The sequence below is a fragment of the Glandiceps talaboti genome, chromosome 9 (genome assembly GCF_964340395.1).
Source record: "Glandiceps talaboti chromosome 9, keGlaTala1.1, whole genome shotgun sequence".
NCBI lineage: Eukaryota > Metazoa > Hemichordata > Enteropneusta > Spengelidae > Glandiceps > Glandiceps talaboti.
The window spans coordinates 16,544,045-16,559,667 of record NC_135557.1 but is presented as its reverse complement, the minus strand read 5'-3'; the positions used below and the strand labels follow the sequence as shown (position 1 = coordinate 16,559,667).

At 35.3% G+C, this 15,623-nt stretch overlaps 2 protein-coding genes across 2 annotated transcripts; one reads left to right on the top strand and one right to left on the bottom strand.

Moving 5' to 3' along the window:
- Positions 1 to 2,475: 2,475 nt before the first annotated feature.
- Positions 2,476 to 4,656, bottom strand: LOC144439880 (E3 ubiquitin-protein ligase TRIM45-like). Its single transcript, XM_078129112.1, has one exon. It carries the CDS (start codon positions 4,654 to 4,656, stop codon positions 2,476 to 2,478), a length of 2,181 nt encoding a protein of 726 aa, XP_077985238.1.
- Positions 4,657 to 6,263: 1,607 nt separating this feature from the next.
- LOC144440192 (ubiquitin-conjugating enzyme E2 variant 2-like) lies at positions 6,264 to 10,922 on the top strand. Its single transcript, XM_078129486.1, has 4 exons — positions 6,264 to 6,285; positions 8,540 to 8,679; positions 9,544 to 9,666; positions 10,782 to 10,922. Exons 1-4 carry the CDS (start codon positions 6,264 to 6,266, stop codon positions 10,920 to 10,922), a joined length of 426 nt encoding a protein of 141 aa, XP_077985612.1.
- The last annotated feature ends 4,701 nt before the right edge of the window (positions 10,923 to 15,623 follow it).

Genomic DNA, 15,623 nt, shown 5'->3' with positions numbered 1-15,623 from the left:
CGTCCTCGAATTTCCCCAAAAAACACAGACAATGCCAAAACCTATCAGACAGGGGAAAACCAAACACAGAAATAAAACAATGCTAACATGTCATATAAAATTCCTTTTTCTGCTGATTCATATTGTGTTTGTACATAAATCTACTAGACTGGTGAAATATAAAAAGTCAAAATCCAAAGTTTGGTTGTTTTCAACAACAATTTAGAGATATGTGTAGTTATTCTGAAGATATTTGGAAGTTTTTTTTTATTTACAATAGTATGAAATAAGGCCTTCTACATAAACTGTGAGCACTACAGAATTTGTTTGTTTGTTTTTAAATTTACCTACCTCCATGCGGACGGCAAACAAAGAATTTAATTGATGTTGCGTAGTGTTTATTGCAAGTAATGAACACATACATTAACATAATCTTACATAAACTAAACAAAATGTTGTATTGAAGTAAATTCATCGTAGTTTTTTTTTAAACTTACAAACCATATTTTTACCCAAGTCTACAAATAATAGTTCTTAGGATCGTGTCGAGCTAGTGGCCGACGAAACATGCAAATGGTTTCCATTGTGTTACTCTACGTCTGATAAGGGCAACTGAGACTGCAAGTACTCGCCAGATTGTTAAATATGTACTTACAGTCGCTATGTCACCATGCTTCATTGCACTGCTCCCCATGTCACCCTTATTGGTTAATTCTAACTTTCCAGGTGAGGGCGGCCTTCTTCATTTTCAATGATAGTAACATCATAAAAGGTACATGGACCAAACCTGAACATTATCCTATGATAGTGTTATTGCCCTATGAATATTTACACGTCCTATTGTGCTTACCTAGAGGTATTTACTTATCATTAGTCAAAGCGAGATCCGGATATAGAAGTATGTCAAATCAAGTAAATCACGCCTAGATTGGATACTTTTTCTGTATACCCTAAAATGCCAGTACTGATGTCAGGATCATAGAGAAAAGGCCATGCGTAAATACGACAAAGATATATAAATGTTTTGTTCTCTTTTCAAGGAAAATTAGTATTGATATGCCTCAAGACGAGTTTTCCATACTATTTAAATGAAGATACAAAGTGTGTCTGAAATTGGTCTGTATGTCTTTAAAAATATTGATAGATTGGTAGGTCGGTTTATAAAAATGGAATTGGTGAAGAAAACTGTGTGAGGGTGTGTCTGTCTGTCTGTCTGTCTGTCTGTCTGTCTGTCTGTGTGTCTGTGTCTGTGCCGTGTGTCTGTGTGTGTATGTATGTATGTATGTATGTATGTATGTATGTATGTATGTGTGTGTATGTATGTATGTATGTGTGTATGTGTGTGTCTGTGTGTGTGTGTGTGTGTGTGTGTGTGTGTGTGTGCATGTTGATGCTTTCAGATCATGCCTTATAAATAAAAGTTAAAATCAACCATGGGGTGAAATCAAATAACACTTTGCATGTACCTTAAGAACACCTCTGTCCGGGGGAAAGGGATTGGTAAATAAATGTATGGAAATAAAAGCTTTATTCAGTGTACATAACTAATCTGCTCTTGCTGACCTGAAGAGCGACAGGTTAATCAGAGTTACTAGAAACCTTTCATTTGAGTTGGCTTTGGGTGAGACCATCCCGTTTTAACCTTTTTTTTGTCTTTAAAGATAGAATCATGACAATAACAGATCTGTCCTGGGACTAAATATAGAGCTAATACAATTTCAGCTTCAAACATTAAGTATTATAAAAAAAAAAACAATAGTAGGTTGAGGGCGCTAATATGAAAAGAAAATGTACATTCTAAACAAAACAAACCTGGTCCCTGAGAAAAGAGTGATTTGTCATCAATACAACATTGTGAATTCTATGTTGTCCAAAACAAACAGTGGCAAGGTTAAAATATTAATTTGTTACTACATCATTAAGAGATACATTTTGGAAACATAATTCCATGACGTTGTTACATTTGTATCCTCAAGGGCACTTTGTAAATTAATTTCAGTGTAATAAATTTATTGTTGGCAGGCGTGAATGAGACGTCACATATTTTCGAAGTGCGCCCTCATGAGGTAAAACATGTATTTCTATTTCAGTCGTTGAATCACGATTGGTTGAGGGTAGTTTTATACTAACTGCAATGCCTTCTGTATATCTGCCTGCGTCACGTGACCCCTGATAAAGATTGGTGAATTTGGCTTAGGAGAGGTCTGTTTTACACTTGGGCTGGATAGTATAGGAAATTAACAATGTTAGGAATATCATTGCTTCCAAATGAAGGCCACAACATCGTGTAGACATTACTGTGAGAGATATGGAACTCCTAAGTTTGTTCATCTCCCATAATGCATCACATCCATTCTGATCAGACCTACATTAATGACAGAATTCTACATGGTTTTCTTCATTTCAGCGTACACTTTATTACGTCATAAGATCTATCAAAATATGACATTACATATTTCATTATACGAAAATACATTATTTGTAACCATGTCCGGCTTATTCTACAAACACTTTGATGCAGTGGTCATATGTGTTTGCAACAATAAGTTTTTGTGGACTGCCATCGGAAGACACTACACAAGTTGGCCAATTTAAGCCATCATTGTTACAACCAATGCGAGATACAATTCTACCATACATGTCTAATTTGTATAATTTGTTACCTGCTGTAACAAACAATTCTCTATCATTGTGAATGCAAACACCTTTAGCCCAAGATACACATTCTGACTTCAAGATCTGCCTACCAAGTACATCACAGACATAAACACAATGACGTTCAAAGTCTGTTACATACAATGTACCTGCACTGTCAATAGCTATGAAGTATGGTGCTTTAGACTTTACCTGGCCAATATGACTACCTAGTGTTCTGATATGTTTACCCTTCTGTGTGTAAACCTCTACTTTCCTACTAAGTCTACTACACACATACACATTCCCATCGGTAGGATGCAAGGCGATACCGATCGGATTACTCAGTTCATTCTGTCCAAAGCATCTTATCACGTGACCGTTTTCGTCACAAACTACCACTTGCTGATTACCCCAATCAGTCATAAAGTAAGTATTATCATCTGATATCGCTATACCTTGTGGTTTAAATACATTCTTAAAGTGGGTAAATGTTAGTATTTTCTTACAGCGCCATCCTGAGTCAAATACCTGAATCCTGTGATTATCACGGTCGGCAGTGACTAAGTTACCATACTTATCATATGCTAGTCCCCAGGGCTGGTTGAATTCACCTTCCATTATACCACGTTTACCTATGGTCTTGATCAAACCATTGATTACAGTGACGTCACAGGGTGTGCCTGGTATATGTTTACCTTCAATATTCAATTCTACTCTATGTCTACCTAGCATATCTTCACTAATCGTTACACAATGTGATCCATCCAGGTTATTCTTAATATGTAGTTTACTGACTTTATCACTTGGACTTGTGATTGTACCTGACAAAGCTTGCCTAGGAATCACTTTACAGCCTTTATAGTCCCTGGTTATTACATTAACTGTTACAGATTCACCTTTCAAAACATGCTTTGGAACGTTATCAACACTACAGTGTGAGACTGATACATCAGATTTTAATACACCTACACAATGTTTGTCTTGTGAGACAGCAAAAGGTTCAAATTCTACAATGTCAAGTTCTTCTTTATACTTAATGTCCGAAGAAAGAAGTTCTTTAACTCGACTTGTCACTTCATTCTTCGTTGAAAGTATGTGCGCGACGTTGCCGTGTGTTGTCAATGTCTCTACATATTCACGTGTACATACAATGTTCCCGTGCTTCAAATCAAAGTCGTCTTGTTGCACGTTCAGTCGTTTCAATCGCGCATTATACTCGGTTGTCAGTTCGGCTGATAATTTATTCTGCTCATCCCTTATGGCAGCGATCATCTCTTCAGCTTTTTTGTCAACCTTTTGTTGTTTCTCTCGACACCTTCTCTGTAAAGCTGAACGTTTGGTTTTTATTGCAGTTCGACTGTCATCTGCTTCTTTCTCTTTCACTTTGAGTTGCTGGAATTCTATCTCTAGCTGTTTACGGTATTCACTAGCAGCGTCTTTTAGATTCCTATGCGCATGCTCGGGTACACGATGATCTACAACTGTGCACTCCACACAGACAGGTACCTGGCACGTATCACAATAGAATTTGACCTTATTATCTTCGTGTACTGAACAGTTCACTGTTTGTTCAGCAACAGACTGTCTACTGGTTATCAAGTCTCTATGTTCATCTATTGTTGTAACAGTATGTGACCTGGCAGCTTTGCTTTTTATGTGCGACTTCGCACACACCCCACAAATGAATACTGAACAATTCTGGCAGACATGGGAAATATCACGTTCCTCACACAGCTCACATTTCTCGTTATTTGCAGCAGCCAGTAGTTTTCGCCTCTCGACAACCAGATCGATCAAAGAGTTCATAAAAAAGTTAGCTTTCAGTTCAGATAGCCCTCTTGTAGGAATTCTACAAGGGGCGGTGCACGTCGGGCAGTTCAGAACGCCTTGTTTCTCTACATAATCCTGCAGACATTTCAAACAGAACGTATGAAGACACGGCAGAATCTTCGGTTTATCATATCGTTCCATACAAATCGTACAAGTCACGAGTTCGTCGTCAACCTTCTCCAAAAACTTGTCTGACGAAGCAGCTGCCATTTTGACTCTAAGAAGGCCTATTGAGTTATGAATATATCACATGCCTTGGTAGGCTTTGAGAAGTTCGGAAATTGTTCGGATTTAGTCGGCAATGTTCGGTTATACAGAAACACGTGAAGTATTGTAAATAATTCCACAGCCTGCATATATGTCGACCATGATAGTTGAAATAATGCAAAGATGTAATGTTGGTTTAAACATACAAATTATTAGCGAATAAAACAACCAAACTTGTGTATTTTGGAACTAAAACATCCTTAGCTAGATGGAACTCACTGTTGTGTCATCTATATGTGGTGACAATCAAAGAAATGCAATACAAATACTTCATGCCGTACACATGATTTTAATATGGGTACGATATGGTAATATTGTGGAAGTCATATTTTTCAATGTTTGCACACGGTAACTTTAATATTGCTTGTGTTCCCGCCGAAATATAACAACCTTCTCAAAATAAACCTATCAACGATTTATTCAACTTACTGGGTGAACTGGGGAAATATTTTTGTAATAGACATTGTCTTTACAATATCATGTCTGCCACCAAGCCACTGCGCAAGCGTCATCAGATAACAGCAGACTTGTCTGAACAAAGACATACAGAACTCAACTTTGCATCCTTGGATTTGTATCACTTCTAAAGTTGGGTGCATCGTACCTTGCGATGCATATGGCAGCTGCAGACCTCAAACTTTCCGCCTATCTTCTGTCGATGTTTATGATGACTCTCACTTATGCACAGAATCAGAAAGTAAACGAGTAAATTTCATTCTATTTATTTATTTACATTTAGCACAAAAATCAGTTCAGTGTTGATGCTGCTGCTGCTGCTGTTGTTGCTATTGTTGTTGTTGTTGTTGTTGTTGTTGTTGTTGTTGTTGTCTTCACGGGAAAAGAGTTAATGTAGACGGTACATCACGCACTGTTGGCTTTTTAACGACGAACTCTAAAAATAAGACATGCTTTCGACCTCATTTTAGCTAAATATTTCGTAGTTTCGTATCTTGTTCAAAGCTGTATGGTTGGATGGAATCATCGTGGTATTATAACTGGGGTATATGGGGGAATATTCCTCCTATTATAAAACCCCAAAACAGTGTGCTATACATGTACAAGGAAATTAAACACATTGCTTTCTCCATAACCATGTACACGGTGTCAGATAGTGTTCCTGGGCCATTGCAATGATGGAAATCACAACATTGTAAGTCCATTACGTATCAATTATCTCCGGTATTCATGTTTTCGTCATCTCAGTAATGATTATAATGGTCACAAGCCTATCTTGTTTCCCTCTCGACTGCAATATTGTTATTACTCAGGCCTGACGGGTTTTTTTCGACACTCCCATAAGTAATATATCGCACACTTTGTATCATACACAATACAATAACGAAAAACGTGTTATTTCATTATAAATGTATTCTTAGTCTTATTGTTCCATGTTGTGCATGGATTGACCAGTCGATTAAATGTTATTGAAACTACGAGAATACTACTTTACACTTGTTGTTTATGAGGGCGCCCCATGCCATACAAGTCACGTGACAATTGTGCTCCGTTCACAGTGCTCGCCGGCCGGTCAGGTTTGTCAAATACAGAAAATGGCAGCGTCCAGTCAAGTCGGTAAGTTGCTTCTTCAATCTTTTTGTTTCTGAGCACGAATTATCTGTGTTACTTGAAATGAGTCAGTAACATTTTAGATTTTACTAGCTTTTCAGACAACAAGATTTATTTTGTAACGTCATGTCATATTTAAAGTACAGGAGTGTCTCCTATTTACTGCTCACGACCACTAGCCCCCCCCCCCCTCCAGTTCCTAATGCTCCAAATATGAGCGGACTATGAATTGTAAGTTTAGAAGCACCTACAATATTAATGATTCTTAATAGCCAAACTTTGAAACGTTATTCAGAAAACTTTCACTGTCTATTCTGCCTTTCACCAGATCTCCGATTTTTTCTCTCCAAACTCTAATGCTTCCAGTAACTATACTACACTGATTTCACCTTTTGTTTTAAACAATACCTAGGTATTCCCTTTGTTCTATCTGAATAGACAACATAATAACAATAGACTTTCGTCAATGGTGTATGCTAATTATCGTACATATAATACCTGCATTCACCGTTCATTACTGCATACTGCATACTGCATACTTAGCTGCAATTGTAGCGTTATTTTGTTATCGAACATGACCTAGCTAGTCAATGTATAAAATACCCCAATCCCATCAAAAAGGGTGAAAAGTGGCATTTCTCGGAGATGTACCAAATTCAATTTTTGTCTGTCCTTTCGCCACATTACCTGGATGATTTAATAGTGAACGCCAGAGAAAGGAAATGTCCGATTTTTTTGAAAATAACAAAATATGTAATTCAACAAAAAATACACCCAACTTATACATCGCACCGGTATTTACGCATTGATTCGTGGCGTTATTTATGTGCAATAAAGAACGATAAAGAGCAGCTCAACAACAACAAATAACTCCTCCACTATTGTAGCTAACTACTGCATCAAGTAGCTCATATTAGGATAGTGTCTCCATAAGGACGATATAGTGTTGAACCATATACCCTCCACCAACGAGAGTCTATGGTTGAACGTATGCTTCCGATAACCCGACCAATCCTAGTCTAAGCCGTCGACCCAAAACGTTTTTAAAACATTCCAAAAAACAGAAATTCTTCATGAATGTCTACTTTCTTTCCCCAGTGATGTCTGTACATATTTCACCAAACTATCACTGAAGGCATATTCTGACCAAAATTTTTTGGTGTTGGGGAGAAGCAAAAATAATTTTAAAACAAATAAAGAGAGCAAATCCCGACCGACCACTTCTGAGGCTATGTTATCTGAAACGCGCAATTATTTTTTCCCGTAGAAAAAGGTTTATCACGAATTTGTAATTATTGTTTAGACATGTTGTTTATTCATGTCACCAAACACCTTTAATTTGCCATAGTTCATATGGTGGTCAAGTAAATAGGTACCATTTGTCTAGAGACATCATTTAATCTGTACAGTCCTTTGTGTCATCTTCCAGCACGTTCATAATTATGCAGAACCCATCTTACGACGCTCATTTGCATACTGTGACATACTGTGATTTAATTATTGCAACGACCAAGGGGTTTAGGAATAGATTTTCATTGTACGAGGTGTCCAAGAAGGGTCACTGGTTGAGGGCGATCGGTAGAGTTAACTCGTAAATAATTAATAAAACAGTCATAGTAAAATGGTTTATTAAATCAAGAAGTTAAATTTTATTTAGAAAAAAAATTCAAATCACTACTTTATTACATAACACCTTGTTGGGAAAAGATATTGTTTTAAAGCAAAACAAATGTAAAAGTAAAACATAAACAGTAAATAATTATTCGTAAAGAAATATCGCCAAATGAAAATACATTAATACAATCCCACGAATTGAAGCTGTCAAGACATATCTGAAATATACATACAAGATTGAGGAAAAAATTGTTATATCAAAAGACAGGAGCGACTGACATTTTAGAAAATGTTTTTTTTGTAGAATATTTTGAGATATAGGATTCTATCTTCGCTTTTTTTCCTTATATGTTGTGTATCTGTCGAGTGTAAAATTTAAAAAAAGAAAGATTATGGGCAATTTCAAGGCCCTGTGGGCGTACATATCTCTAATATATTATGACCTGAACAAATATGCTAATCGTACGCAAATTGATATGCAAATTTATTCTGATAATTTCGCTCTCTCCGTAGCCATGGAATTACAACTATTAGAAGGCATGACAACCTCACTTGGAGGAGTAATAGAATACCATAGTTTGGTGTAACATAAGTGAGATAAATCATGCGCTGTTTACTAACATGTATTGATATTTCTTGTTTACAGAAGTTCCACGTAATTTCCGTCTCTTGGAAGAGTTGGAGGAGGGTCAGAAAGGAGGGGATGGCCTTGCGAGTTGGGGTCTGGAAAACGACGATGATATGTCCCTGACCAAGTGGACTGGTATGGTTTTAGGTCCACCCAGGGTATGTACAAAAGCTGCTCTGTATAATTGTGTCAGAAATTCAAAAAATAAACTTGTAACTTCTTGGAAACGTCTTCTCAGGTGTGAAAGTGGTCGTACATACAAATCGTTTTTGTCCTCAATAACTAATGACACAAATTGTAATTTTAAACATAGCATCGTAGCGTTTTCTGCATGGCATTGCCTTTTTAGCGAAACGAACTAATAGTTTATTACCCACCCATCCCCACACCCCGTACATAACTCAAATAGTGCATAGAGATTTCATTGTAGATTCTGTCAATATTCTATCAGCTACATTATTCCTCATACAACCTTGGGCTTTGAATTTAACCTTGACTCTAAGGGTTATTTATCAAACTCAAGCTGTTTCTTGCACATTCTAGATACTTTATGATATTTAAAGTGACTATATGGATGAAGATTGGGTATTTAGTTTGGACTTTTACTTTATAAAACAATTTATCATGGCTTCCTACTTTTAAAAATCAACGTGAAACGACATGTGCCAAGTCTGTGTTTGTAAATCAATAAACTGCATAAGCTTAATAAAATGTGTAAAATCGTTGTTATTGTACGTACAATAACAAAGATTTTTACACTTTTTTAGCTTTTTGAATTGCAAAAACAAACTTTTCCAATGTTGTTTTACATTCATCTTTCAAGTAGGAAGCCATGATAAAATTGTTTTATATAAGTTTTAAAAAAAAATTAAATACCCAATCTTCATCCATGTAGCCATTTAAACACAATGGCCAACTTGAACACAATAAGCTTCAGTTAGTGCTTCATTATTTTGATTTCAGAATATGATTTGGATTTTAATAACTTTACAAAGCATCTATTGTTCCATTTGTAATTTTAGACTTCATATGAAAACCGTATATACAACTTAAATCTAGAGTGTGGACCGAATTACCCAGGTCAATACCCAACTGTACGGTTTACTACCAGAATTAATATGAATGGCGTCGATAGCAATGGAAAGGTAAGTGTGATTGTGTTCCATGTTTTATACTATATCTTTGTGTAAGTGGCATACAGCCCGTTTCAAGTTACCGTTCACCGGCTTTGTTTGATGTAACCATGGAAACCAATAAGAAACTGTATATTCTACACTAATATCACAATTTCCTGCTATATTTTGTACACTTTTATATAAAAAAAAACAACCAGTTAAACGTACTGCAACTAGGCGCAGACACTTCGGCACCAATGTCAGAAGAAATGGAAATTCGTTTTCAGTCCAGGCCCACTTGCAACACAATTAAAGCATTCATTTTTGCGGTTTTCATCGATTTCAACCAGTACCTCTTTCGCTCAGTTTGGAAAAAGGATATTCCGATCAAAATTGCAAAACTTGATCTCCAAAATGTTAAAGTCAAATGTTCATTGAACCAAAACCTTTCCAGATGAATTAAAATCGTCAAGGTAATTCCTAGATATACAAAAGGGTTCGGCGTCAAATAGGCAATCTCGTCTTTGTGGTCTATATTTATGAAGCCACACATTCAACTGTTGTCAAATGCATTTGATTTTCGTCTATTTGCTAACGTCACAAACATGTTATAATTCATTAATAACACTTTCAATACCACTCAGCTCCACCAGATTAACTTTAATTTCAGGAAAGTTTGTGGTTTATCTTTGAGTTCATGCTCGTTTTACAAATTTCATGATAAACTAGGCAGCCCACAGGTCGGTGACAGTAGAGGGGGGGGGGGGGCTGATTAATCAGTCCCTTGTGAATTTAGTGAATTCAACTAATTATCTTTGCGTATTGTTTAAATAAACATATGCCCACAGATTATAAGTCAAAAACTCAATTTCCTCCATCAATATGTAAGAAATATCTTAAAATTCGAGACAATTTTTCTTCCATTATATAATTCCATATGATAACACTTCATAGTTCTTACTGTACTAAGATATTGGGAAATAGATACCCATCACTTCAGTAATGATCAAGACTTGTATCTTCTTTATGTAACTATGACAATGTGTTGTTTTATGGACAAGAGAACTTCTGAAGACTTCTTATTAACCTCCAGGACATTACCAGTACTTGGCATTTTCTCACTTACTCCTTTTTTCTGCACACAGATCGATGTTAAAGCGTGTTCTGTGTTAAGGAAATGGTCACGAAGCTATACAATTAAAACAGTATTATCAGAAATAAGAAGAATGATGACGCTTAAAGAAAATATTCGTTTACCACAACCCCCTGAAGGAGCAATATATTAATTCATTCAGGCTAATTCCTAATGTATAAAACATCTGGACCATAGCCTATAATAGATGTGAATGAATGAAAATCAACATTTATTTAGAAAATTCTGAAATCAACCTGTTATTGTTGTTGTTGTTGTTGTTGTTGCTGCTGCTGTTGTTGTTGATGATGATGATGATGATGATGTTGTTGTTGTTGTTGTTTTTGCTGATGTCAGTGTAAAAGTAGACGATGTTAATAATCATTAGCCAGGAAAGGAAAATAAAACAAAAGAAATTGCTAAATTGAAGTGTACAATAAAAGTAGTTTTATGTATGTATGTATGTATGTATGTGTGTATGTATGTATGTATGTATGTATGTATGTATGTATGTATGTACGTATGTATGTATATGTGTATGTACGTATGTATGTATATATATATATATATATATATATATATATATATATATATATATATATATGTGTGTGTGTGTGTGTGTGTGTGTGTGTGTGTGTGTGGATGGATGGATGTATGAGTGCAAAAGTAATGAGTAAAACAGTCCCGATAAATAAATTCAATGCTGACGTTTCGAATCAATAATCTTTCCCATGGGATATCAGGACAAGATATATAACAGGTCATCACCTGACTGTATATCTAAATGTTATGGTATAGAACGATAATATGTATGTATGTATGTATGTTACACATTTCTGAGATTAATTCGTTATCAGAACTGGAAATGAAATACGTTGTGTCTTTAAAACGTTCTAGGAAGTACATTTATTGCTGCACACATTATTCTTTTGTTAAATTTGGTACATAGGCGATAGTGTCAACTTTAATTAACAAAATGAGACATTTCTAAAGAAAATCCGTCTACTTTGAACACCTATTTTGGGTTTTTATTTTCTTAGCAAACATGATAATCTTTCATCATAATATTCAAGTTTTGGTTATCTCCTTCAAAACGTACACTTAACAAGTGAGAATGCTGCAAAATATTAAAAATGATATCCAAGGTGTTTGAAAATTAATGTCATTTTTATCAGCAATATATCCAAAAAGAGTATGAAAATAAAACCCCAAAATAAATCAGGTGTTTTTGTCACAAGAGATATCAACTACAATTAATGATACAGTATGCAAAAGTAAAAATGCACAAAATACACTTTAAAATTGTCAATACCGCATAACAGAATGTTTTTAAATGAGCAACTTTTAGATTGTCAGGTAATCATTAGGGTACCGAATAACAATTTAAATCTATGAACACTCCATTATGTTCTCTCAGCCATACGTACTCTCACATCAACATTTCATACACTTTTAAATTGTCAATATCGCATAACATTATTTTTAATGAACAACTATAGGATTGTCAGGTAATCGTTAGGGTACCGAATAACAATTTAAATCTATAAATAATCCATTACCTTTTCTAAGCTTTAGGAGTGTGTTTCGTAGAGTTATATTTCATTTAGAACTAGTAATTTATTTAATCTAGTAATTTAAAACTTCAAATTCCTTATCTACGACTTTACTAAAAACTTGAGTGACTATAGCGTTTCATATTCGCAGCACAGTGTCCAATACGTCTCACATAATGTTCATTATTACAAATTACATAAACCAAAATACAGGCGCTGATAGCGCACAAATAAAATGATACATTTTCTCTCAACCTGACCACAGATCAATATCGCTGTTGAATGAAACAAGGAAAATTCAAACACAAAACTGTTTGTTTATGTTCACAGTGAGTTAAAATGTAATTGAATTTCTAATTTTTGATATGACGCTAAATCACTTCAATAAATGTTGTATATGTTAGTTAATTAAATGACATCTAAACATAACTTTAAATGCAAGTAGAACGTCAATGTAAGGAAATATTGACACACATCTACCTAGGTGCAATCGGTACAGCATCTAAACAAAATTACATAAAATTGATGATAAGAATAATCTATATATGAACATTTTGTAGAAATTATGGTACTACCGTAATGTTAACGTTACATTCAACAGAAATAAGTAAATTCATTACATTACATTACATTATATTTCATTACATTACATTACGAAATTAGTATTCCTCTCTAATCTCTAATATTGAGTTACTTGTAATATTGTGGGTCTCCATGTCTGCGAGGTAACTTTGGAAGACTTAATTGGGAAAAAACCATGCTCTGATATCATTTCTTGCGTATAACTCAGATACATTACATGACAGTAACTTCAAATATAGTTTATAGTGATCCAAAATTCATCCGTTGGGTAAATTGACAGTACCTTAAGTTTACAGGATATTATATTAAAAGAAAATACTTCATACGTAGTGAATGTCATGTGAACAAATGTGCAAAGGTGTTTAGTATTTCTTTCAAATTCTCTCGTATTCACGATTATTCTGCCTTTCTAAAGCTCTCTGATATACTCGATTGGAGATGTTTGAATGCCAGCATGCCCTGCATTTACCAATGGTAAACCTAGCAGCTCTGTAGGCAAGTATTGGAATACGTACAATAAGTACTGGCGACATCAACATAATCAACATACATGGTACTATCGCTAGAATGACAGTTTCAATCCAGTCAAATACAATGATTGATTGTTTTATAGGACCCTTAAGTGATACACCACTTGAAGAATAAGCCGCCTTAGTGGTATTCATTGTTGCTATGATACACAATGTAAACAGTGAGATGCCTTCAAGAATGTTACTCTTCTTGTTAACATATGGACAAGCAACTATGTGTACAATTAAAACTACAAAACAAACTAAATTCAAGCATACAGATGAAATTACGCGTAACGGAATGAACGTTGCCAAGGCAACAAGCACAAGCTTGCGCAATATAAGGATACCTTGCCAGTATAAATGACTTCTTTTATCATCGTCAACTTTAAGGAATGGGCTATCTAATGTTTCCAACACACTTTTCCTGACAACATCCTCCTCGTTATCAATAGGTGGTGGTTGTTTGCAGAAGCAGTGCGTCAGACCCCAATAGACAAGAAGAGGAAGTGGGAGAAAACAAGATAAATAAAACTCTCTTACAGATATACGATTTGTACGCAAGAGTTTACCTCCGATAATCATGACAAGAAAAAAAGGTAGAGTAATACAAACTGCGAATACAAGCGGTGCTACTATCAAATCAGCGTTGCAAGATCTTGTACCATCAATCCACAAGACGTATTCCCCATTTATGTCAACACAATGAAGTAAATTAAAGACACACGCTGTTACTGAAACATATGTGAGCATCAATAACGACAATAGAAACTGAGAAAGCTTAAGTTTAATAGCTTTAGACCTGAGAAATGGTGATTGGCAACAACTACTCTGGATAAATGGTGTGTAGCAGATAACAAGCATTACATAAAAGGTAAGCACCAACGAATGTTGAAAAAGAAGCTTTGACACTGGGGTTAGTTCCGGAAAAGGACACGTTACGTGAACAAAAGTACCAAACCTGAAATAAACTACACTAAATATTGTTTTTGACATAATGTCAACCAATGAATTCCCATTACTTTCATCTGGTAAATGAACTTGCAAAAGGAAGACAATTTGATAAAAGTAAAATATAATGTCGAGATAATTTACATTTGCAGTTTGTTCTTGGTTCCATTCCCTTATACATGTATACGTTTTAGAGATTTGTCCACAGACTAATTCTGAAATGTTGCTGCGAAACAATAGAAAAATGAAATAGGCAATAGCATAAATGGCAGCTATTGGCCAAAACCAAGAAACGTCACACTCGTCAACAGCAATACAATCTGTCGTAAAGAATGATTCTGTGAAATTCTCTTTACAACGTCCACAGAGTTCACCTTCTCTATTGATACTACAAGAGTCGTAGAATAGACATGTGTCATCATTTTGACAACAGTATCCATGTGGACACGGTATCATTACCAAATTCATGGAGTCATTAACATATGTCCTGTATCCCCAGAAACCTGGCCGAGGTTTTGGAGAACCAGCACATACCGCCCCATACGGGCATGGGTGACATTCTCCAGAATTAACAATGTCAAAATCCATATGATAGGTGTTCTCAAGGGTATATGTACCACTTTGACATTGGGAACAAACATACATCTCGGAATCAAAACATAAGGCAGATTTATCTGAATAACGACCGGAAATGGTTGAATGATTTGAATATCCATCGTAATGAAAGATTGTTCTTTGGCCATATGGACAAGATATGGTTATATTCCGGAAGCCATAATGTCCATCGTCTTTGGCTAAAATTAACACTGACGATGTATTTCCATTTAAATACGATATATTAGTATTTTCAAAATAAACATCCGAATTGGAAATGTCAAACATGTTTCCAGCAAACAAACTAAATATTTCGAATTTGTCAATTATAATTGTAAGATTGTATGCCTCAAAATGGGAATCGTGAATGTCGATCGCTATAATGTTATTGGGCTCATTGGACTGCAAATGTATGAAAACATCAAAGAAGTATACGTTTAAACAACGGAACATGGAAGACATTTTAGTCACAAATGTAGTATTATAAACAGTAAACATCAACTGATCGTTATCGGGAAGTGTACAGGATCCCTCTATGTCTACCCCAAAGAAAGTGTTTCCAACAAATTCACAATTTCTAACAACTACATGCATTCCTAGTGATGGGTAAAGAGATTCATCAATCAGTAGTACTACAAGATTGGAATTTATGAAGTGAACATCTTT